Source organism: Glossina fuscipes, unplaced genomic scaffold, assembly GCF_014805625.2.
Source record: "Glossina fuscipes isolate IAEA_lab_2018 unplaced genomic scaffold, Yale_Gfus_2 1, whole genome shotgun sequence".
Lineage (NCBI taxonomy): Eukaryota > Metazoa > Arthropoda > Insecta > Diptera > Glossinidae > Glossina > Glossina fuscipes.
In genome coordinates this window covers 33304470-33330072 of record NW_023998415.1, presented here as the reverse complement: position 1 = coordinate 33330072, position 25603 = coordinate 33304470, and the positions used below count along the sequence as shown (strand labels likewise).

The 25603-nt window shown below is 34.1% G+C and overlaps 2 protein-coding genes across 3 annotated transcripts in view; one reads left to right on the top strand and one right to left on the bottom strand.

Annotated features, from left to right (window-relative positions):
• Positions 1–3044, bottom strand: LOC119632158 (monocarboxylate transporter 3). The gene has a single exon (XM_038024937.1). It carries the CDS (start codon positions 2669–2671, stop codon positions 281–283), a length of 2391 nt encoding a protein of 796 aa, XP_037880865.1. The 5' UTR covers positions 2672–3044; the 3' UTR covers positions 1–280.
• Positions 1–25603, top strand: part of LOC119632160 (transcription factor mef2A-like) — a 58563-nt gene that overhangs the window by 22389 nt on the left and 10571 nt on the right. The gene's annotated exons all lie outside the window — the stretch shown is intronic.

The following is a 25603-nucleotide window of genomic DNA, read 5'->3' as shown; positions in this document are numbered from 1 at the left end:
ATATTAATATTAGTTTTAAGCTTATTTTAATTTGTTTTCTTTTACGGTTAAGCTAAAAAGGCTGGCTGCTGGTTAAAAGATAAATTTTTTTTTCGTTTCTTAGAAAATTAGTTTAAAAAATATTCGTTAAAAACAACAATATATGTAACGTTAGTTTGAATCTCAGCTAACAATGTAGAGAAAGAGAGTCATTTCAAACGTTTCCCGCTCTATCTCTCTCTCTCTCTCGTTCGCTCTTTTTATTATTAATCATCCGTTTTTTGTTTACCCTAATTTACTTTTATAATTTTGATTCAGCCGATGTTGGTTTTGAGGCCGGAAATTTAGGTTCGGTTTCTTCTTGCTGTGGACTGGGTAGCGTCTTTACAATTTTAGGTACTATAGTTATTGGTTGATCCTCCTCATCCTCGGCCTCTTCGCCCTGTTCCTCGTTAATTGGTGTTAAGGTTTCTATATGCACTGGACTCTCTTCGGATTTAGTGCAACGTTTTAAACACGGTGCCATAAAGCTGGTAATTGTGGATAAAGCGAAAAGAGCGCCGGCCATATAAAATGGCAAGTCATAGGATTGCGTTGCATCGTAAACGGCACCAGCCAGTGGTGATCCAATAATGGCAGCAAAACCTCTGAATAGTATTAGGAGACCGAAGGCATTGGTTAACTTATCTAGGCCAAGTAAATCTACGAGTATAATTGACGTTAGAGATATGTAACCAGAAATAGATACACCAAAGAATATAGCCATCACTACAAAGGTAGTGTAAGAGGCACATAATGGAGTGAGAAATACTGCCACCGTACACACGAGCAAGCACATATTATTCAAAAATAAAGAATTCACCGAAGGGAAATCTGCAACATAACCGCATATAACACGACCGAAAGTGTTTGTGATGCCAATAATTGAAAGCAAAAATGATGCTGAATCGGCATCGATACCGGCTTTTTGCGCAGCATCGACCAAGTATACGAAGGGTACGTAAAGTCCAGCCATACCAAAAATGTTTGAAACACCGATCAGCATGAAAACTGGATCCCTTAGTAGAGTAACGTCGAGCATATTGTTGATAACTGAACGCACCGAATCAGGTATGCCCAAGCATGGGCACAGATCGTATTGTTCGCGATTTTTTTCTGCCTCAGCTAAAGGATCTAAACGCTGAACGCTTTGCATGCTTTTCTCATATTTTGTTAGCGATAATACGGATTGACGGTAATTAGTTAACGATTTTTGGGATTGATAGAGTGGCAAATTTGTTACCGAACCAGAATAAAAAATATCCTTACGTGACATAGGCCTAACCATTTTGCCGCTGTCTTGGCGTTGCGACAAAGACATTTTCGATGCAGTCATGCCCATTTCTGCATCCATATCAGTTCGTGATGCCGATCTGATGGCAGCCAATGATGGTTGGAATTTTTCTGATGTTGAGGTTTTACGTGAACGTTGAAAGGACGGTACTGAGCCATTTTTTGGAAGACTATGATAGTCGGCTGTAAAGGCCGGTTGCGAAGCATTGCGGGTCATTATATCGACCGACGGGTAAGGACTGGGACCGCATTCTGAATGTCGTTGAGGACGGCGACCGCGCGTTTCTAATTGACCATTGCTTTCTTTTCCGTTAGCTGGCGAGCTTTGCTGTTGCTGTTGTTCATTTTGCGATTCTATCATATTAGCTTCGGTAATGGTAGGCAAGGTGGAGACAGGTTGCAAACTACCCATTCCGCCAGCTTGTTGAGCTAACAATTCTAAATTTAAAGATGAATGCACCCCTGGTTCCGTATTTAAAGGTAATTTTAGTTTACGCTCCATTGTGCCATCGGGCAATTGAACCATAAATGAGCCCGCGAATGAACCACGTTCCAATTGCATTTGTTTTTCTTCGTACATACGTTGCATTAGGGGTTTCACTTTCTTCTTTTTAGGATAGGTAAGCGGTCGCATCATCGCTCCAAAAATAGCACAGTTTAATATCATACCCGCAAAAACAAGAAGAGAATTCTTCCAGCCGTATTGTTGCAGTAAGTAGGAGGCTAATGGGGCAAACGCGAAAGTACCAAAACCGGAACCACAAACAGCTATGCCCGTGGCCAGAGATCGTTTCGTTTCGAAATAGTAACCCACAGCCACAACAGCGGGCAAATAAATCATACCGAAACCGAAGCCGCCTAGTACACCATAAGTTAACATAAGCATATCGACGGAAGTAGAAAGGGTACTTAGGGCAAAAGCTATACATCCAACAATACTGCCAGCTATGCATACCGTACGGCAGCCGTACTTATTAGCTAAAGCTGATACAATAGGACCCGCACTTAAATAAACACCGCTTAATAAACTGCCAACCCACGCTACCTTACCCTTACCCTCACCGAAATAGTCCACGAATTCACCGAGAAATATACCAAACGTATAGGCTATGCCGTCCACCACCATGTTGCACATGAATGAAGCGAAACAGACAACCCAACCGTAACCACCGTCCGGCGGTGGCGGCAATTCGCCATAATCACTGTAATCGTCATCCTCTTCGGGACTTTGTGGTGCTGTATTCTCTTGAATATCGGCCGTTAAACGTGCAGCCTCTTCACAGGCTAATTCACTATCAGTTCTATCAAATTTTCTAAGCCTAGCCGACGAAGCGCCGGAGGCTGTATTTACTTCAGCCATTTTTTTTTTTTTTTTTTTTTTTCAAAGTCTTATTTTCTAATTCTGAATTGAAGAAATCCTTTCTAAGTTTTTTTTAAGCACTTCTGCATTTAGTGGTAGCAGCATTACATAGCTTGGATTTATTTGTTCTTAGAGATTTTTAGAAATCACATTTCTCTAGACGATGATGCTTAAGCAACTTGTGCGTTATTTAATTATAGTTTTGTTTAAGGAAATATTACGAACGATACTTTGAAGCGTTCGCGCTCTCAAGATAGTACGTCTCACTGATAAAGCGTTAAAGGAAATGCTTGCAAACAAATCAAAACGTAAAATTTATTATTAATTTCTTTGCTGCTGTTGTCGTTGTTATTGTTGTTGTTGTTGTTGGTGTTGTTCATAATTTTCTTTGATTTTTGTTTACTGCTTGACATACGAACGCATATACGCACACACGCGCGCACTCACACACACACAAAAACAAACATGTGCGCGCAGATTGGTTAAATTAAATTTTCTTCGTCTTATTCGCCTTTGCCTCTGCTCGCTACACAAATTGGTCTAGATTTTCTAATTTTCCATCCATTTGTTTTTGCAAAATTTGTTTAATTTGATTTACAAACATTTCATAGCTTGAATAATTAATAATTATTCGAATAATCTTTGCTATATATATATATATATATGTAATTCCAATGGTCGAAGGAAACAAATTCTTCTCCACAAATTTATTTATGTTTGTTGTTATATTCTTTCTTAACAGTTAAATTATTGTGTGTTTACCGCTGCTCCCTTCGTGTTACTCTCCTTTTTTCATTCTCTTATTATTTATTTATTATTACTATTTTTATTTTTTTAACTCTTCCTCTCGCTTAAGCAGTTTGCTTCCTCTCATTTGTAATAATAACCCAAAAGCGTTTGTTTTGTTTTTATTGTTTTTACATTACATTTTATCTAAAGCTTTTTTGTTTTTATTTTTGTTCTTTTTGTTCTTCTCTTTTTTCCTTTTGATTTCGTTTTAATACCGACACAGCATATTTCTCTAGTAGCACGAGCGCGTACAGTGTAAAAAAAAAAAAAAAAAAAAATTATTGAAATTTTCTTATTAATATTTATATAAAATTTGAATGAATGACTTTTTTCTCAATTTTGTTTATTTATTAATTATAGTTTGTGTATATATTATTTATACATGTATATACATATATATATAATATATACATAAATCTACATACACGTTTTTTTTTTTTTTTTTATATATATATTTTATTACTATAGCTTTGTTGTTATTTTTCCTTGTTTTTCCTTTAAGCTATTCTTTCGCGTATGCACTCTGTAAGAGTTAGGGTTGTTTTATTAAATTTTTGTATATTTGTAATTTTTTTTTTTTTTTTTTTTGGTTTTTTGCTATTTTGTTATTTTATTATCGGTGACACTGCTTTTTCCGTTGAGGTTTTTTACGGTTAATTTTTTTTTATCTTTAACTTTTTCTGCTGATTGATGTTCTGCTGCAATGAAAAGAATTAGAAGGAAATTTCGTTATAATGCAAAGGTATTTTCATAAAATAAGATTTCGGAAAAATAAATTGAATCATGAAATTATTGTTATTAGCTGCTAAACACAACAACAACCTCTCTTTAATAACCATTTTATAATATTTCGTTACTCGATAATCGATATTTATTAAAAATTTAAAGCACACTCTTCTCGGTATTCGGTGTTTGTTTTTAAAACTAAATAATAATTTCCAAAAATTTTATATTTAATAGAAAAAACTCGATATATTAATATATTATTAAATTTATATGTGTGTATTGTTATAAAATAATTTTTTCTCCTTTCGTTTTTTTTTTTTTTTTTTTTTCGCTTTTTGTCTTTGCTGGTGGCACCAAAGTATTCTTATTTTTAATATACTCTGATTGAACGCGTAAGTTAGTTTGTATGCATGTGTGTTTGGCTGGTGTTGTTGTCGTCGTCGTCGTCGTCTCCGCCGTCGTCTTCTTCGCTACCGTTTGCTGGTTTTTGTGCTTTAAGTACTCTCCTGCGCTGTCATACACAGACTGCCAGCGATGAAATTGAAAATTCACATTTTTCTATAGTTTTTTCATTAACCCCTGTTGAAAATAAAAACTGTTATAAAATTGTTTGTATGCACTTTGCGTTCTTTTCACAGCACAACACAGTGAGATAGTTTTACTTTTCTCTTCGTTCTTTCTTCTCATTGCTTTTTCTTCTTCTTCTTCTTCTTCTTCTTTAGAGTTTTATCACAGTTTTATTCTCTTTGATTTGTTGTTTTATATTTGGCCACATGTTTACTGCCAAATAATTCGTATATATATATAGATATATAAATGTAAATATAGATATATACATATATATATATATATATACATATATTAATATGTATATGCATTTTAATTACTATAGCTTTATTTAACACCCGGCGTATACGTTATAAGAAAAAAATTAAAAGAAAAAAATACCTTAACGAAAACAATGTCATCTCATTCTTTGTTTTGCCCCATTTTTTAATGCAAACCTCTTGCGCTTATACGTATGTCCTAGGTTTGCGCTTGTATTGTGTGTAGACTGTCTTTCTTCTTATTTTGCCTCGTGCTGCGCTCTCTTATCCTTCGTCCTGACAACATTATGTCTTCTGCAATTAATAAGGTCACTTCTTTTTTATATCTTTTATCGGAGAATGACGGTATATTTGTTACGCTATCGTATTCGTAACACGCGATTCAGTTTAGGATCTCCTAAGGATAGTCAAATACATTTGTACGCTCGCTTATCATATACCTATTTATATACCTATCCATTACTGAAATTCTTATATGCAATTGGAAAATAAATGAAAGCTTCTTGTTGCAGCAATTTCAGAGGTTCGCCGCCAATTTACAATCTATATAAGATATTTATCAAAATTTTAAAAATTCTTAAATTTGCTTTTGATTTTGAATTGAATCTTTGTGCAATATTTTGTTTCGAAATTTCGGCAGATGTTCGCAGTTGTTGTTGTCGTTCACACACCTGCTACAAAAATACATTGAGTGGTTATGTTTTAGAAGGCTAAGAGCTGATTGGCGTAGACCTTTGCTTAAGGATCTCAACACTTTTATGCGAGAGACTTGTCGCCGCGAAATGATGAACTATGTAATTCGGGAATCAAATGTATTCTCTTCACTAAAGTTTTGATCCTATTGTTAAATTTAGTCGATTTCCCTATAGATTTCCATGTAGAGCGAGAGCCAACTACTAAGATACATTTTTGTAGATAGTCTGGTATAAAGTCGGAAATAAGTATTAGAACAGCGGTCCAAGCTATTTGCAAATACGTTAAAGGATTGAAAGAATCTTAAAGCCTCGGTCAGCCTTTTACGGCTTTTACGGATGTAAACTAAAACTAAGTAATTCTCGCTATGATCTTTTGCATACGTAGACACATTATAATAGCGCTACATTCACCCCGTTTTGCCTGCAAGCATACTGGACCAGACAAGGCTTTATTAACAGTAAATTTGCGACACTTTCCAATTTTAAGAGTGAATTTTGTGACAGAAAAGACGGGAAGCTGAAATTTGGCTCCAGGTCGATTTAAAAAAAAATTTATGTGATTTGGTCATAGATACGCCCGCAATACAACGAACATCAAAACAATATTCGAAAATACCGACAATTTTTACATATATTCGTATATAGCTTGTAATGCCGTGAATATATTTCATCTACACGTTCGATGCGTAAACTGTTCCGAACGGTTAACTAATACGATAAGACTTTTAATCGCAACTTAATTCCCATTTATTGTCAATGTTGAATCGGGTTTTGTCACTAATTGTGGACGTATCGAAAACATTTTGGAACTTACCATGGTAGTAACTCTTCTGATTTACAGGTTTCCGCAAAACTTCTTCACGGTGTCGAAAGTTACTTATAGATGAAAATATGAAAAATTCTTCGATGTTTTCAGATTTGGTTTCAGTTTCTTCTGCATAACGGGCGCATCTGTGAACAGATCGCTTCCATTCTTTAACTTTGCACTTTATATCGAACAAGGAATGTTTGAATAAAATTTACCCGTCGAATTGACGGAACAGTGTTATTGAATTGATTGAAAAAAAAGATTGCTGAAGCTAGGAGGAAAAGGTGCTTCAAGAAAATTGCTCAAGAGAATCAAGTTAAGACTATTTGCCGTTTGGAAATGAGATTTCCTTATGACTGTCTATTGTTGTCCGTACGGACGCAAACCGTCTCGGGTTAAAAGATCTGCAACTTTTCTTGATTTTCCATTAGTAGTTTGTTTAAATATAAACTCACGGTTTCTCGAGCGTTTGCCATTGATTGATGCAAAAAAAAAAAAAAAAAAAAAGAAAATGTACCAAAATGCCTTCATGATGAAGTAAGATAAGCTAGATAGATGGTAAGTGAATGGTATCTATTGAGTCGACTTACAATCAATTGCAGTTGTTAAGAGCTTTTCATGCTTTATTTGTTTTTATTTTTGATTGTACTGCATTTTGTTATTTTTGTTTTTTATTCTTTTTTTTTTTTTTTTTTTTAATTCTGTGTTGTTTATAGAACTTGTTGTTTTAACAAAGAGTGTATAACAGTTTTTCATTTTATCTCACTGAACTCAATTTTTATGTACAATATATGCATAATGATTTTGCGCATTTCAAAAACGCTATGTTATTACACTATGGTTACGTTATTCTCCTATAGACAAAAACATACACAACAGTATTGCACACTACCGTGTGCTTGTCGTACCTTTCGTTCGTCTTTCTTTGTTAGTTAATTCATTTAAAATGAAAATGAAAAAAAGGAAAAAAAAAAAGATTTTTTTTTTTAAATTTTTTTTTTTCATGTAACATCGGTGCGTGTTTTTAGTTGAAAATTTCTGCATACGCGTCATTTGTTTGGCATTTTCATAACAATAGCAAGAACAAGAACAAGAATAACAACGACAGCGACAGCGATAGCAGAACTTGTTTTTCGCTTTCTTTGAACCAAGAGTACGATGATGATGATAATGGTAGTGAGTGAAAACGATGCTCGATTTGAAAGAAAAATTAAAAAGCTTGTGATATATAATGAGCGTAGAGTGAGAAGAAGGTGATAGCGGTAAAGGGATAAAATGACAGACAAAAAGCATTGATTACATTACATTGAAGGTTTAGGGACGAATGACAATTGAAACTGTTATAATTGATTAAATTGATTTAACTAACACTCAAACGGAAAGTTTTGCTCACATTTTGTTTGTTTTTTCTTTCATTTTGCTTTCATTTATTATGAATATATAGATAACGCATATATATATATATATATATATATATACATAAATACATATGCATTGAAATGTTGCATGCATGCATGCATGCATGCATACGTATTGCTCGTTATTGTTTGAACGAACTGACATTTAATGCGAAAAACTTTTCTCGGCCAATGTCATTCATGAAATTTAAAACACACATACTGCATACGCATATAGCTTAGCTATCCTAAGCAATATCGAGGTTATGGTTATAGTTGTTTGTGATATGCACAGAGGACTATACGAAATGATCAAGCGGTGGATGAGATATCCATTACACAACGGCTTCACATATAATTTGTGTTAAGTTTGTAAAAGTCATCGTTTTCTGTTGCGTCTTATAAAAACGTCGTTTAGGTAAATGTGTCATTTTATAGTGAATTTATTTTGATTATAGTTCTTATTTTGAATGCGGGAAATGTATATTATAAGATTAATTGGGATATAAAGTCGCTGGGTGTGTTCAAGAGGATGAATAAAATGAGAATTTCTTTTCTCTTTTTTTTTTTTTCCATTTTCTTATTACGATAATAACAGAAAAAATGATAAACATAGCATTACAGTTATAAGGAGTCCTTTTGTCGCTATTATTATATCATTATGATGGTTATGATATGTCGTGTTTGTGTGTGCACATATTAAACAATTTGTTAAAATATTCTCTTACATAACAATCATCTATCATCTACCTTATCCTCCACACCATTTTTTCGCTCAAGCAGCGCTCGATTCTATTTATTGTTAATAAAATAAATGTTTTTTTTTTTTTTCTTTCTGTTTTTCGAAAATTTTTAAAAACAACAAACAAATAATTTGATGATAGAGAGTAGAGAGCCATATGAATTTATCTATGGCTATGTGTTCTCGGTGCAATCGCGATTACGTTATCTCAAAATTTTGTTTTATTTGGAAAAACAAAACAAAATTTTTCGTAAATTTCTTTTTTAATCGCTCGTGTCAGGCCTGTTTTGAAAATCACCGAAATTGGCCAAAACGCGTGTGCGTGTTCGACTTGAAAATGGAAACATCTGGGACGGCTAGTGGTCACGTACAAAGAACTGCTTTGTTGGTAATTATGCACTCAACGAATCTAGGATCAGATTCAACGAATTCCGTTTATTAGTTTCTTTCCTTTATTTTTTTTTTTTTATGCGTATTATCGAACAGATTGGGAAGAATATATGGGGAGTGTATATAGAGAGTAAAAAGTATATATATTTTTGATCAGTATTAAATTCTGAATCTATATAAGCATGTTCGTCTGCCCATCTGTCCGCCTGCGTAATGTCTGTTTTAAAGGTTCTCCTTACTGCTGAAGCAATGAAGCTATCGCCTTGAAATTTGGCAAAAATATTGGAAGTTGTGTTGCCCCACGGTTCGTATCGAAAAAAGGTGAAAATTGGTCGAAGGACCTAAGAAGACCTTGTGACACAGATATACCAACAAAAAATTCAAACCCATATTCTATGGGCGATGCCGTTATGGTATCTGTACAAAGGTGGAAAACATTGATCCCACTTATGCAATATTGCAGTGGAGCAAGTATTAAGGTTTCTGAAGCTTGCTTCAACCCTTTAGTACAGCATATATATTCTTGATCAGTGGCGAATTCGGCATGGACCTAAGCATATCTGTCTGCTCGTATGTCTGTTTGTCCGTTCAAAAAATTAAAAATATCATTTTTTTTTACTTCAGTCTTTTTTGCCCATTACGCATAAGCTATACTAGGCACGCCATCAAAATTTCCATTTTTATTTTACAAAAATAGGGGAAATCATTCAAGCTTACCCAATATTATAGAGTATGAAATTTGTTTTTTTTTTCTTTTTTTTAGTCTTTTTTTTTTACGATTGTTTACATCCGCATCTCAGTAGCCGAACAGGCAAGAGTCACGACCGCTACTATGTCACGCGGGTCGCGGATTCAAATCTGAATTATCGTAGAGTTTACTTTGGTTCTAGAGTGCTAGTGAGCGCCTAGTCGCTGAAGGCGAGTAGAAAAAAATGGTGATATGATTTTTCACTTTGTATAGAGACGCAGCATGGATTAGAAACTGAATGAGTGAGATTTTATTTATGAGTTTGTTTCAGAGAGCCGCACAAAAGTCAAACTTATTGCATGCGCAATACTTATACATAATTTCGTGCCAGAAATCGTAACAACAAGCATCCGCAGATGGTATTTGTTTGCCCATGTCGTAGTTAAGAGAAATTGTGAAACATTCCTATTAAAAAGTTTATGTAACCCAAGCTTGGTTGAGATGTAAGGTATCATATAATACGTGCCTAGGAGGACATGTAGATGTGAGATGACGCTACACACGAACGTCAAATCTTTTCATTCTTTTGAAAACTACAAAAGTTAACATCACTAAACCGATTGTGTTTTGTAAGTTAATGGCCGGAATATCGTGAAATTTTAAGGGATTTCGTTTTAAGGTTAGTACTATCGAAACATCATATGGGTCCAGTAGTGCCTACATTTATATATATTGCCTTACGAAGTTATTGAGTTGTGTATGTGTGTGTGTATGTGTGTGTGTGTTTGTGCTTGTGTGTGCGTGCACTTTCTTTCAAAATTAAAAAGCGTAAATCGCAAAAAATCCAGCTTAGCTTAAGAAAAAGTGTCAGATCTTCAAAAAATATCAGTAGTATATCGGACTTTACAAAGAGAAAAGGGAACCTAAGGTATTCCCTAAAAGATCATTGCGTTGCTTAAAGCAGTACGTTCACCTGCTCAGCTTATCATATAGCATTATTTTCTACCAACAAAAAATTAATTGAAACTAATAACAGTTTTGAGTGCATATGTCTATGCTGAGTGTTGAGGGCGTTGGGGGCATAAATATGCCGTAAATCACGAATGTGAGAAGAATGTAGAAGAGAGCGCTCGCTTAACCTGAATCCAATTTTTTTATTTTTAATTATCATAATTAAGCAAGTAAAGGCGGAATTGAATGTGCATTGAGCTGAGTACATGTATAAGGAGAGCGCTTCCTAAGTATTATTTAACCAGTTAGCTGCGCAAATTTATCTTTCAAAGTTCCTTACGCGCAGTGCACAAATGAAATTAAGAGATGACGCGCATATAGAAACACTGGCATAATAAATTTCACGGAAAAGTCAAAGTGAGGCGCTTAAGATTTCATTTCTATACCCTAAAGCATTTGCAGTACAAGGGTGTGTTAAGGTTGTGCGGATGTATGTAACATCCAAAAGGACTTAAGATAGACCTACCATCTATTATACCGATTGATTTGGTCTCACTTTTTGAATCGTTTAAAGTTTGTCTGTCTATCTGTCTGTCCACCTGTCCTTTTCGTTTTCTTGCGTTCACCATACCGACCGTAATTATTAAGGAACTTTTTGGTAAAGTTTAGTACACTGGCCCGTTTTGCCTCAAGGATGGAAGCTGTTAAAAATGGTTCGGATCGGACCATTTACATTTCGAAAAGTTGTAGGCATCACAATTAGATAGTGTAGCGTATTTAATGATGACCCATGCCCGACTACGGTGTTTTTATTTATTATTATATAAGAATAAACAATTTGTTGTTGGAGAAGATATTGACATTGAAAATTTAAACAATTATCAAAAAGCAATAAAAGTTAATAAATAAATAGGAAGAACTAAGGAAGACGGAAAAGCATATGGTTGGTGCTCAAGCACCTTATAAAGTATGTATTGATCTGTTGTACTTCCGCTCGCAAATATTCCATTGCTTTCGTTCTCACACAAGTTCCGATTTCTTTACTTACTATTAAGCATTATCCGGGGAATAGCTTGTATATCGAACACTTATTGATGTTATGAAGATGTCGTGCATCTTACTGGAATTTTAGTTATCTGCATCTTTTTTCATAATCTTTTATTTTACATAAAATGCATGCAGGTTGACCGCAGCTAACTGGTTAATTTACCTCAATTATTTTCTGTTAACATCGAATTTGCTCAAATTGCTGCTGTAATGGGTCAGTAAAATATTGATAGCATTTTATTTTTCTTTTTTTTCATTATATTTTGGTTTATATTTTTAAGATATTATTTAGGTTAGGAAATATTACTTCTTAGGAGATAGGTTATAATAATAATTGAGATTTTAGTTCCTTATACACTAATTGTGTTAAACGCTAAACTATGTCTACCATTCTTATTAATTGTGTGGGCAGTCCTTACCGCGGCCTAGAAGATCTATTGTACTTACCCGTGCGCCTAGCCCTGCAGTGTTACGATTTTTATCAATCGCAATTGGAGTACCATACTGTGTCCGTCGTTGTGAAATGCTCGTCAAACACATGACGTCTGATTCTGCAGATAATCTCACATTCACATCGAATATGATGGGATGTTTCACTCATGCTTTGGTAGAATCTGCATGAATCGATATCGGACATACCCATATATTTCAGATTATACTTAAGGGAGTTGTGACCCGTGTAGAAGACAGTGACTAAGCGTAGGTCGCTTCTTCTTAGTTCCAGTAGCTTATGTACGATACCGGAATATTTTGTGAATCTTTTTGCCTGGCGCTGTCCTGCACATTGTTTCCATTCGCAATCTGATTTTTTCTGCGACCATTGCGATAATAGCCCATCAGCCATGTGATTTGTTGGTACGCCATAAAAACGACCATATCTAAGATAAACCCAAATGCACTCTCTGTGTTTAGTTCTTATATATCAACATCTTGTCTTTATTACTATATAGTCTACAATGTGATATCAACAACGTTTTCCGTGCCTTATATTAATCTTTATTGCTTACACCGTCCTTGAAAATGTATGTAGAAAGGATTTTCCGTCAATCAGTTACGAGACATTTAGTTTAATGGTTTCTCTTATGTTTAGTCTTATGTTTTATTATATTGATGATAATGCTTCAAGGGGCGAAAAGAAAGAGATTTAGGTACTTGTTCATTTTAAATGCAGCAGAGATTAACTTACTTACTGAATGACCGGGTCAATCGACAGTTGGCAGTTCGACGAGTCCTTTAATAATTTTTAAAAATTCTGCCATTAAAGGGCATTAAAAAAATTTGTGTTTTTCTATAAGTTTTTTTCCCATGTCTTACTACTACGCGCATTACATACTCAATCGATATTGGCTGTCTACGTGCGTGTGCCTGTGTGCCTTAAACGCTCTGCTTTTGGATGTTTTGTTTAATAATTTGGAAAAAGTAGAAATTTTTTTATTTTTTTTATTTTTAATTATTTATTTTTTTTTTATGCTCACATTTAAATGTTTCATTATTTTTTTATTTTCTTTCATAGTCAATTAATTTAATTGATCATAAATTTATGAATTTTTCTTACTCATTCAATTCTCCTCTATTTGGTATTGCGTTCGCTCGCTTGCTTGCTCATAATTGCCCAGTAATAATGCACAATGATAAAAGAATATTGAATTCTTCGTATAGCATACAAATGACGCCCTCGCTTGCTTAATTGTACCAGAGGCGCAATTAAATGAATGACAAGAAAGATGTCCCAACAGTTTCTTCGAAATACGTGCAAATAAATTAGTAAAATCTTAGGAAATTTACCTTTTCGGGTATTTCTGTTATTAATACAGAACAAATAATGGTGACATCGTGTTAATTGGCAGTCATTTGATTGCTTGTTACTACCTTTCATTCTCACTATTTGTATGGTCAAGGGTTCTGTTGAACTCTTGTTACATTGTATCAAACAGATTTCTCGATTATTAAAGCTGAGTGTATGTGTACATGAGAAAGGACAAAAAAGACGAAAGTATACGACATATGCACATATCCAATATAACATGTTGTCGCTTCATAGTTTATTTATGTTCGTCAAATGCGTCCTTCAATCAATATATGTCCGTATAAAATATTTTATGAAAAAACGTAAAGAAATTTTTGATAATTAAAAAATTTTCATTATAGGAGTAATTTATTTTAATTTAATTTATTTATTTATTATTATTATTATTATTATTATTATTATTATTATATGCATATTTGCTATTTTGCATACACATATATGTATGACATGTTTCCGACTGTTCTAGCATTTTCTAGCGTATATTCCGGCGACCATATTCTTTTGTGAACTCTTTTTGAAAAAAATAAGTAACCAATGCGCGGTTAAACAATAACACTTAGGTGTATGTGTATGTATTGCAAATGATAAAACTCGTTGTCGTGATTATATATATAAAATTGATGAATGATTTTCTCACCATGAAATGAACTTATATTTGAATATCTACGGCATACTTTAATTCTTGTCATGTGTACATATATATTCATGCTTGTAAGCCACAGCGAATAAAATCTTTCTGTGCTATGTTATGATAAATATATGATAGTTAAATAGAATTCTTAATCTATCCAAATGATGCGAAAGAAAGAAAGAGAGAGCATATAGTCAATAAATGGGTAGGAATTAATAGTGCTACTATTTATTGTTCCTGAGGATTTAGTAAATTGTAGTTTGGACAAAATCATGGGACATCTTGTCATTTGCTAATTGTCTCTGGTTGTACTCTCTTCCAAATGTGCATTTAAAACGATTTTTATTACAATTTAATCAATTTATTTTTCTCTCTCTCTCTCTGTGTGTTTTTTTTTTTTGTTCTTTATTAAACCATATCGAAAAAGCTTACGTTTCATTCATTCGTCATTCATTTATTTATTTATTTATTCTTCTTTATTTTTTTTTTTTTTGGCAATTTTTGTGGCCATCATTGAAGGATAAAAATACATGCCATGTTTGTAATTGCCTTTACAACAACAACAACAACAACAATAATAAGGTAGAAATGTTAAAAAGGAAGTTTATTATATTATTAGAAAGAGGAACTCGAAGTATGTTTCGTTCGTGCTCATGAGTAATATTTTCATCAGACAATTATGCTTAAAATGACTAAAAATATTATTTAAAAACAAAAAAAAAAAAAAAAAAAAAAAAAAAAAAACGAATATTTTATTATAATTCCGTTAATAAATGCAATTTTTTATTGATTATATTTTTTAAGAGACATATTTGGAAATTTTAACATATCATCAGACTTACATGTTGCGTAAAGACGTGATGTGACGCATTATTAAGGTAAAAAAAGGCAAAAAAAAAATACAATGCACTTTCCTCTCTCTGTTATAAACGAAAACAATGAAATTCTCAAAAGAAAAGAAAGAATAAAAAAATTATGAACTTGTGTGGCATCATCTCTTTCACCTGTGCTAAGAAAAATGGAGTAAAATAAAATTTAGAGTTATTTTCGCAAGTCAATAAAATAGCAAATCAAAGTAAAAATAACTGCGTTATCTTTATCGTTTTGCTATCAGAATATAATTTACACGATATACAGAGGTTAGTAGTTGGTTCTTCGATAAGAAATCGCAAAAAAAGAAAAAAACACGCATGATAGGGGTTAACGCTTAACCAGCTAGCCAGCCAGCCAGCCAGCTAGCCTTTGTACCTTTCACGCTTATAGGGATAATAATATTTTTGCAAGTATTCAAGTCACAGTACGAGGTGTGTTCAAGGAAAAGGTGACTTCAGATTTTCTTTTTGCAGTTGATGGTGTCCTTGGCGTTTTTTTACTATCGGGAAAAACGTATCGTAGCATCTGAATTAAATTCTGTGCGAAAAATACACTTAAATTCTTCAACTCATTTAAACTGTTGTTGACTGTGGCATTTTCCTAGTCTACGTTGAGCAAAAATAGATGTGCATAAGTAGTACAATGTTAATGACGATGTCCGTTCTGGACGTTCCAGCACATCAACAACCACCAAAGACTCAAATTGTTATGGAGAATTGTAGAATGACTGTAAGAGAAATTTGCTTAGGATGTCGGCATGTTGGCATGAAAAGGATCAGTGAATGATCTATGATCGCTTATTCGCGACTTTTTGGCAAAAAAACAATAACCTAATCATAGGTCAGTCATCGCATTCACCAGACTTGGGCCAAGACGGTACGAAATTTTTATCACGATTACATAGAAGAAGATCGCATCTCTGAAAGCGTGCAAGAAATATCAGAAATGCTTCAAGGATTGAAAAGAGTATATTTTATCTAATGGGGACAAGATAGTCAATGATGAATAAAATATAATAAATATGTTGCGATAAAAATTAAAGGTCACTGATTTTTTCGAACACACCTCGTATATTAATATATTGTAAATTCTGTTTGCATATAATGTAATCCTTAGCTTTAACTTAGCGCAATGTTTCTTTAAGTAAAATCGTTGCGAATATTACAAAACTGTTTCTCGCGTTAATAAATATCCAAAAATTGATGTATGTGGAGGCGTGAGTGGTAGTGAGTGGTAGTAGGTTTCCTATTTCTTTTGCTTCATTGCATTGTTGGCATTCCCTCATTAAACTGCATAGTAATAACAATAACAAAAGTAGTAATAATAATACAAAGGCACAAACAAGCAAGCAAGTAAGCAAGCAAATAAGCAAACAAGCAAACAACAACAACAACAACATAAAATTATATATTCAAGTAAATTGAATTGATAAAACAGTTTAATGCTTCTCTGCCAAACATTTCAATTGCATTGTATCTCTTCATAGCAATTTGTTTATTTAAATAATGAATGATCACATTTTATATACATTGAGAGAAATTTGTGTAAAGGATTTTTAAATTTTTTTTTTTTTTTTTTTTTAAAGCTAAAAAAAAAGTACTTTTTATTAATAAACTTTTTCAAGTGTATTTACAGAAATAGAAAAAAAAATTCACCTGTGCATGGGTGTGTGAGTGTGCGTGTATGTGTATTACATGTGTGTTTGTATGCACAAACATATGAACTTGTTTGCTCATACGTATTCGTGCGCCTGACGTTTGCATTGGGTAGACAAGTTTTATTGTTATTTTTTGTTGCTATGATGTGTGGCGTTTTTATTGCTTTTTTTTGTTTTTTTTTTTTTTTTTTTTTGTTATTTTCAAATATTTTCAATGATATTACTTTCAATAGCAACAAAACAAATAACAAGTAAAAGAGTAATTTACATTAATTCGCATCAGCGATACCCATCACTTAAAAATATGCGATATATCGGGTGCGTGACTATATTGCATAGCATATTGTTAAGCCCGCATATCAGGAAGATATCCTTTCCCTGAACATATATCATCCTTCTAGCAAGTCTCTACATATTTTTGCGAATAGTACATTTCTTCTTGTTATTGTTGTTGTTGTTGTGATTTAGGTAAATAGGGTTCCGAGTTAATTAAATAAAACTTTCATGTTATTGCAAGACATCGTCTTAACATATATATGACGGATCTTCGATTTAATCTTAGTGAATGAACTTCCTATCCTATTTCGTAGTACTCGATTAGTCGGTCCCATAGCGGATTATAAAACCTTGATTTGACTGATCATTTCTTCAACAATCGTTTTAATCGACCAATGGGCACTAATCAGGTTCGACTAAAGCATTGATTGGGAAGAAATTATTATTTTGTAAATGATCAGACAGACAATCATCAAAGCATGATTTGATGTTTGTCAAGTGAAAAAAAAAAAAAAAAAAAAAACAATTAAGACTAACTTCTATCGGAATTTCGACAAGAAATTATTTAAAAGAACTACCCAGTGCCGATCCATTTTTACCTCCTAATATATACTGACTGAGATTGTGACTATTTAATATCAGCTTTCCCCGGGCCTTCTATTCTATTCTGTGTTCTATGCTAACGTCATACTCATTTCTTATATAAGTTCATGTATGTATATGAGTAAATTGATTCAAGCCTCGGGAATAAAGAAAATAAAAAAAAAAAAAAAAAAAAAAAAAAAAAAAAAAAAAAAAAAAAAAAGTTTGTACTTAGAAACTTTAATAGTGTATGCATGTGTATGTGAATATGGATTTTCTCTTTCTCGAGTTTTGTTTTTCCTTATAAATGGATGTATTTGCCAAGGACGTTTTTGCCTTTTTTAAAAGATTGCTTATCCATCGTTGCAGTTACTTGACGAGCAAATATTTGTAATGAACAAAATGTTTTATGAGTGAGTTTTAGAAAAGTCGAGGATAGATACTTTAATTAATTTTTTCATTATTTTTTAATTGCATTTTATATTATTAAATACTAATATAATAATAAATGTTAGGTAGTAAATATTACTAATAATTATCATTAAATGTTTAGAAGCAATGTATCTCAATTATTAACAACGTTACTGATTGATTGCGTTTAAATCAATTAATTAAATGTAATTTTTGTATTAATTGTTTGTGAGGCACATGTGTGTTTGTGAAGTGCAGGTCCAAGATTTTTACAATCTATTGATGTAATATTCCCGTTTTCCTTCTAGTCGAGTAATTGATAGAGGAAACGGAATCAACTATTTGCGCATTTCGAATAGACTCTCCATTCCATTCCAACATATATATTATGCTATGCTTTAAAAAATTTACAAAAAATTTCTTATGAAAAATTATCTTAAAACAACACACGAATGTTAATTTATTGCAATTATATCGCTGATGAATTTGTTTGTCATTTACTTTTACTTATCACTTATTATCTATGCAAATTTTTAATTAACAAATTAAAAATTTTTTTTTTTAAATTAAGCAATAGCAGAAATTTAAAGTAATAAATAATAATTTGCACTCATTTTAATTAAGAAGAAAAAGCCTTAAAATGAACCATATTTGTGAAGGGTGAATTGCTATCGAACAATACGAACATGATAGCGTTTTTTTGAAAAGATACTCTTTAGACTGGGGTATGTCCAGGGTTTCCTCAAATTTGTCGAATAAAATGTTTTATTTATTCCATAGCGTTTGACTTCTAATCGCTGTCTGTCAACGGAAAGTAGTCGATACTTATTCTAAGAGGCATTTTGATACCCTTACAAGGGTTATATTAAGTTCGTGCAGATGTATGCAGCACCGAGAAAGTCTTTCTCATATTATAATCATCGCTTCAAAAAGATTTCCAGAATCGAACTAAGCTTTTCTGTGTCCGACTATTAACCGATTCACCGCAATTATTGGGGACGGTTTGACGAAATTTGGTACATCGACGCAAAGACGAACACTATAAAAATGCTTCGGATCGGACATCTTCAAATGTGATGCCTTATTCCGAGAAGTCGTTATATTAATATCTGTATTAAGCAGAGTGGCGTAGAGTGCTTAATGGTGAGCCAGCCTGGTCTGGTTCTTTGGTCATGTTCGCAAATCGTTGTGTTCATAAAAAAGTTTTGCTTCTCTTGTTTTTCATTTCATGGATTGCTGTTCCATAGCTAAACCGATTTCAATTTCTCCTTCCTCATGTTATAATCAAAGCATTTTGCTTCTTGGCTCGATTTTCGCTTGGCACTTTTCACTTGTAGGCGCATCCGGTGTTTTGCAACGGTAAGGGAATCGATCAAATAACCTTGAAATTATTGAGTTGGTATGGTGGTCCAAGAGCAATTTCTTTATACTTTTATAGAAGAAAGCCTAGAAGGCGCTTGCAATGAATCGCCTTCTGCCACTTCTTCCAAACATATTTATGAGAACAGGTTATCCTCCTCTCTCTAGCTCCTCATCAAATATATTTGTTTAGCGAAGTTTTTGCAGGGATGAAGCTCAGGCTGGTTTAAAATAAAGTTCAGGCCCCGACACCGTCGTGCAGGTTATACTTGTTTTCCGTACTCTTCTTCAAATACAATTTCTCTGGTAAATACAGTGCAGAGCTTGTCGTCCTTCGCGCTTCGCCTCATTTCCGTCCAATTATAATTGTGTGAGAGTAATATGGTGGTCTCCTATTATGGTATTACTTTTATTATCATTTGATCCCTCGTTGGCCGCCGTAACATAAATTTAGGTCGAGCTCTGTTTGTTGCTGGGATGCTTTTTTAAAATATATTGGTACCGTTGCCCAACTCGTTGTGCCGCTTTTTATCATAATTTATTGCTTATCACTTACACATCATGTTATAGTTTAGTCCAACATGTTTGACATTGGAGACATCCTTCAATTGCTTCGGTGTCGAGCGTGTTGTGCACGTTTTGGTCTCGTGCGATCGCTGTATTTACTTATGGCCTACTAAGCGACAGTGATAGTCCTTTTTACTTTTTTTTCATACGGCATATATTTATTACTTGCGGTATAACGGATACGACGGACATATATATATAAGCATGTGTATGTGAGTTTCGGATAAACGTATGATGAATTTATAACTCAGTGATGCCGATTTGAGAGCTTTGTACAATATGAGCATTAAATATGTATATGTGGAAATGTGTGTATGATATTTTTTAACAAAGTATGGCTAAATTTTTTAATATTATTAATAATGAATTTAAATTATTTCAATTTTTTCCGGTATATGTGTAAACTAATCGGAGCGCATAGATGCGCTTGGGCGTAAAACGATAATATTAATGTAGTGTGCTGTAGTTAAGTGCGCGTTTTTTTTTTTTTTTTTATAAAGGCAGCACGGTACCGCAAGGTCACACAATAACAAGGCACGTATCAGTGGTCTCTTAATAAGGCAACAGTATGCTTTCTTACAGCATGTTATGCAATACAGAAAAACTTGAATTTCTTTAGAGTGAAAAAAAAGAAAAAGCGAACGTGTCAGTCTGTACGGACGTATGCCAAATCGAGAACTATTTGAAATAGACCCATCTTTTGCTAGGCTTGTCTGTCTGTTCGTCTGATATCTGTCAATTTATACTTGTTTGTCAACCTGCCGATCGGAATTTTTGATATATATATATAAGGTGTTATGTGAAAAAATATATTAGTTTGGGGAAAAAGAAATCCATTATTTTTATATGAACTTCAGGACTTTATTTAACATGCTTCGGATTGTCCGATTTGGGTCAAATATGCACCGTTTTGTTGTACGATTTGTTGCCATTTTAAAGGTAACTTCAAAATGCGTCTCTCATAGAAGTCCTGGTCTCTATTTGCAAAAAACTCTAGTAGTCGATTTTCACAATCCTCCCTAGATTCCAATTTTTTATCATCAAAGAAATTTTGCAATGCAAGAAAAAGATGGTAATCGCTTGGTGCCAAGTCCGGACTGTATGGCGGATGCATTAAAACTTACCAACCAAGCTCCCGAAGTTTCTGGCGAGTCACTGTAGAAGTGTGTGGCCTAGCGTTGTCCTGGTGGAACACGACATCTCTCCCGTTGGCCAATTCTGGCCGTTTCTGGTCAATCGCTATCTTCAAACGGTCCAGTTGTTGACAGTAGAGATCAGAATTTAGCGTTTCGCCATATGGAAGCAACTCATAATAAATAATCCCCTTCCAGTGCCACCAAATGCATAGCAAAACCTTCCTGGCCGTTTGAGTTGCTCCACCGCTCTTTGACCACGATCGTTTTCGCACAGGGTTATCGTATGTGATTCATTTCTCATCTCCAGTCACCATCCGTTTAAGAAACGGGTCTATCTCATTCCGTTTGGCCAAGGCTTCGCAGATGGAAATTCGATCCATCATGTTTTTTTCTGTTAATTGGTGTGGCACCCAAACATCGAGCTTCTTTTTGAATCCAGCTTTGTGTAAATGGTTTAAAACTGTCTTATGATCGATTTTTAGCTCCTGGGCGATGTTACGACTGCTAACATGCCGGTCAACTTCGATCATTTCTCCGATTTTATCGACATTTTCGACGACCGGCCTACCTGTGCGAGGTGCATCTTTAACATCAAAAATTCCTGAACGGAATCTACGAAACCAAAATTGCACATAATTGGCTGTTACAGTATCGGAACCATAAACACCATTCACAATTTTAGCCGCCTGGCTTGCATTTTCGCCTTTGTCAAAGAAAAACTGTAAAATGTACCGAATTTTCTCTTTGTTCACTTCCATATTTAACACGCTGTAACTCACAACTGAATGCACCAAACAAAAAACAGCAAAAGAATTTTTTTTACTGCGAACTGTCACCTTTCCAACGAGCATAAATCTGAAATTGTTTGATCGATACTTTACGAGAAATCTATCAGTGCAGCCATCTACCGAAAAAATAATGGATTTCTTTTTCCCCAAACTAATATTTTAGGCGTTCTAAATTGATGTGGAATATTAGGGCCGACTAGGGAAATTTTTGAAATCTTCTGTGACAAAACTGTTCCTATGGAAATTAAATCTTTATTTGATACAAAAAAATATTAAATATTTCATAACAATATGTTACACGAATTTGGACAACATGGCGATCCCACCCACGAAAAAATAAGCCATTAGCCTGGACCACGTTAGCTGACGTTTTGACTCTCCTCGAATCTGACGGCTTTCATGAAAATGATGCCTTTACATAGAAATAATGTATAATTTTTACTTCATCATCACAAAGATGAACGCATGTCTATATTAAGCGAAGTAGTGTAGGGTGTCTAATAGTCGACCTTGTCCAACTAGAGGGTTTTTAATGGTCTTAAGAAAATTTGTAGGCGAAACATGTGATGCAGAAGAATCGATGTAGTATTGCGCGGATGTACACAACACCTAAAAGAGCTTGAGGCACATCTACCGGATTTTAGGAGGATCTTAGAGGCATAGCATATTTGTAAGGTTTCTCAACTCAAAGAACCCATTAGTGCAGGGCGCCACCAACAATAACTAATGCCATCAAGTATAAGGTAGTTTTCGACCACGACGTCGCCCAGAAAAGTAATTTTGTCTTGGGGTGAATTTTCTTGCAACAAATATATGAAAACCTTTTGTTATTTAATCAATTGGGGGCGTGTCATTTCACTGCTGGCTTTTTTTTCTATCTTTCTCGAAATTTCGGTGAGTCCATTAAAATTTCTTGTCTGGTTTATTTTCCCTCAAATGAGTGAGCAACCAGCAGAAATAACTGCCACGGAAGCATGTAATGTAAATGTGCTTTCAATGTCAGTCAGTTATAGCTGCTTATGGCTATGCGTGCCAGCCTGGTCTTCATGTTATTTTATGCTTGCCAGCTTGTCAAACTTTCACAGTGGTGCGGTTGTTTCAGTCATACCAGTCACTCTATTGTCTTTTGCTGTAGCTCCGCCTCCTGCATTTGTAATTCAATCCTTGGCACTAAATTGATGATCAACAAGGAATTCACAATTGACGGCGATGGTCACGCACGCAGTAATTAAAAAATTGCAGTGTAAGCAATTCTAATGGATATCAATCTAAAATTAAAACACATCCGCCAGGATCATCTAACAGCGCCGGTGCAGAAATCGTTCTAATCCACACGTTTGCAATCAATAAAATGTTTAATAGAGTAGCGGCCGTGTATTCAAAACTTACTTACTTCTGGCTTCGTCTTACTTCTTTGTGTCGTACTCCTCCACCAGTATATAGTGAAGGGTATGTGTATTGACTTTGCACGGATGAGTGTAACATCCAGGACGATTTCACCTGCCCGCCATTTTTTTTTCATATCAGTCGATTCAAAATCATTTTTCTTTCTTTCAACTATGCCTTTTCATGTAATGTATATATGCTGTACGCTTGTATTTTTCGTCGACCTAAGGACGGTGTATCCTAGTGAAACTGAACCACACTTATACGAGCAGTCGCTATAACTTGCGTAAGAAAAAGTCTGGCGATAACTTCGCATGACGCGGAACCATTTTCCCGAAAAATTAACCTTTATATGGCAAGAAGGTTAAAGGCCACGTTATGTAGGGCATTTAATGGCCGGGCTTGCTGCTCTGCGACAATAAAGTTTTCACTTATTTTAAAATTTATAAATATGCAAAAACGCCCAAAGTGATAAGCTGCTGATGCAATCAATGGAGAGTAAGAAATTTTCATTTTTGTGCCTGCTCAAGGATGAAATGATGTCGAAAGCGTTCATTAATTTGTACACTTTTATGCACAAAATTTAGGTTTCTATTCTCCCCATGCATAATTTCCCCTTCGGCTATTTATTTAATGTAATGTAAGTTACGATAATTGAATTTTAAAATTTTAGGCTTCTTTCTATTGCTTTTCTTCTTATTGGTTGATGATTCTATGTTTGCTTATGAGAATACACTTGCATTTGTTGAATACGTTCTCTGACTTTTGATTGGCTTGTGTAAAAAAGAAAAAAAAAAATATGTCGAAAGATGTCGAATATCCCTAAGAAAGAAGAGAATAATAATAATATATATATTTCTTATTAATTAATTCTTATCGCTTTGATCTCCCGCGCAATACTTTAGAAGAGAAGGAGGAACAACATGAAATCTAATTCGCATAAAAGTTTATACTTTGACTTAATTACAAAATTAATTACAACAATTACGTATTGATATCCCGGGATGATAACACTTTTGTCGTTTATCCTATTTGTTGTGTATTCTCCCATTATTTCAAATAGTTTTTCAAAGAGCTTCTCTTACTTTTAGGCAATTTGACTTTGAATTTGTGTATAAACATTTAAGTTTTGTTTACATTTATTCCTGAACGAAAAATTCATCATTTTCATCATTTTACCCTACTAACGAAATTGAATCATTGTAATCATTTTGCCCAAACGTTTGCAACATCGGGCAAGAAACTGCCTCAGAAGACCCTGCATTAGGCATACCTTCATCGCATCGAATTCTAAAGCTATCTATCTACATGTGCGTGTGTATTAGCTTCGAATTTGCGAAAAACATGAGCAGCTTTTCGGTGCCCGTCCGTACTGAAAATGAGCGACTGCGAGAACATAGCAAGGAACTTTTCTACTCGTTGAGCATAAACTTTAACGCATACTGTGAATATTCATAATATTTCCCTTATACTTTTCTATGGGTGATTCTAGGCGATTTGCATTATTATTATTATAATTTCTTCTTTTATTTTTTTTTTTTCGTATTGTCAAGTAAGAGATGCAATGATCATAGCCGGATGTCGTTTTGTACTTTGTAATCTTTACAATTTCGGAAATTTAAAAACCTTTTGCAGATTAGAGAAGGATTCCGCTTATTATTTGGTTATAAGATACGACACACATAGAAGATGCACTTTAGAATCGCTTTAGAGTTCTTCAGTTTCCTGTGCGTTTCATGCTTTCAACTCGGATTTGATTTCATCGTCAATTTTTTGCTTCATACACTAGGCGTCTCGCAAATTTCCAGTTTCAAGATACGAGTATATCTGAAGTGAAAATTACCGAACATTTCATGTAATGTTGTATCTCAGCTGTTTTCGACCTAAACTTTTAGCTCCGGTTAGCCTACGAATGAATACTTTGCTTCAATCAAAGAACAAAAGATTGCCTTATTAAAGTAAAATGCATCTTAATATAACAGTAATCCATAATTACCGAGACTAAGTAAGAAAAAACTCGTTGAACTTGAAGAGTGATATAATCAGGCTAACGCTTCTCTAACATTTCGATGCGTTTTGATAACTCGTCCTAGCAGTATTCAGTTCAATTTCGCTCTCGTCTCGTTAATGTTACCGTTTCATCTGAACTCGTATTGTCGTACCTCACGTACCTCAATATTTCTAAGATGATTTATTGAAAAAATATATTAATGTTATCTTCGGACCATAAAACGCATCCATGTCTCTGCGTAAAAAGGTGCGTTTTCTAGGCTGAAAAATGCGGTAATTCAAGTTCTCCTCTTTGGTATATCCTTTGCAGCATTGTAAACAGATAGTAGTTAGGGGGGTGGGGGGGGGGGGGGGGGGGATACGTTAGCGGGGGTATGGGGAGCAAAAAT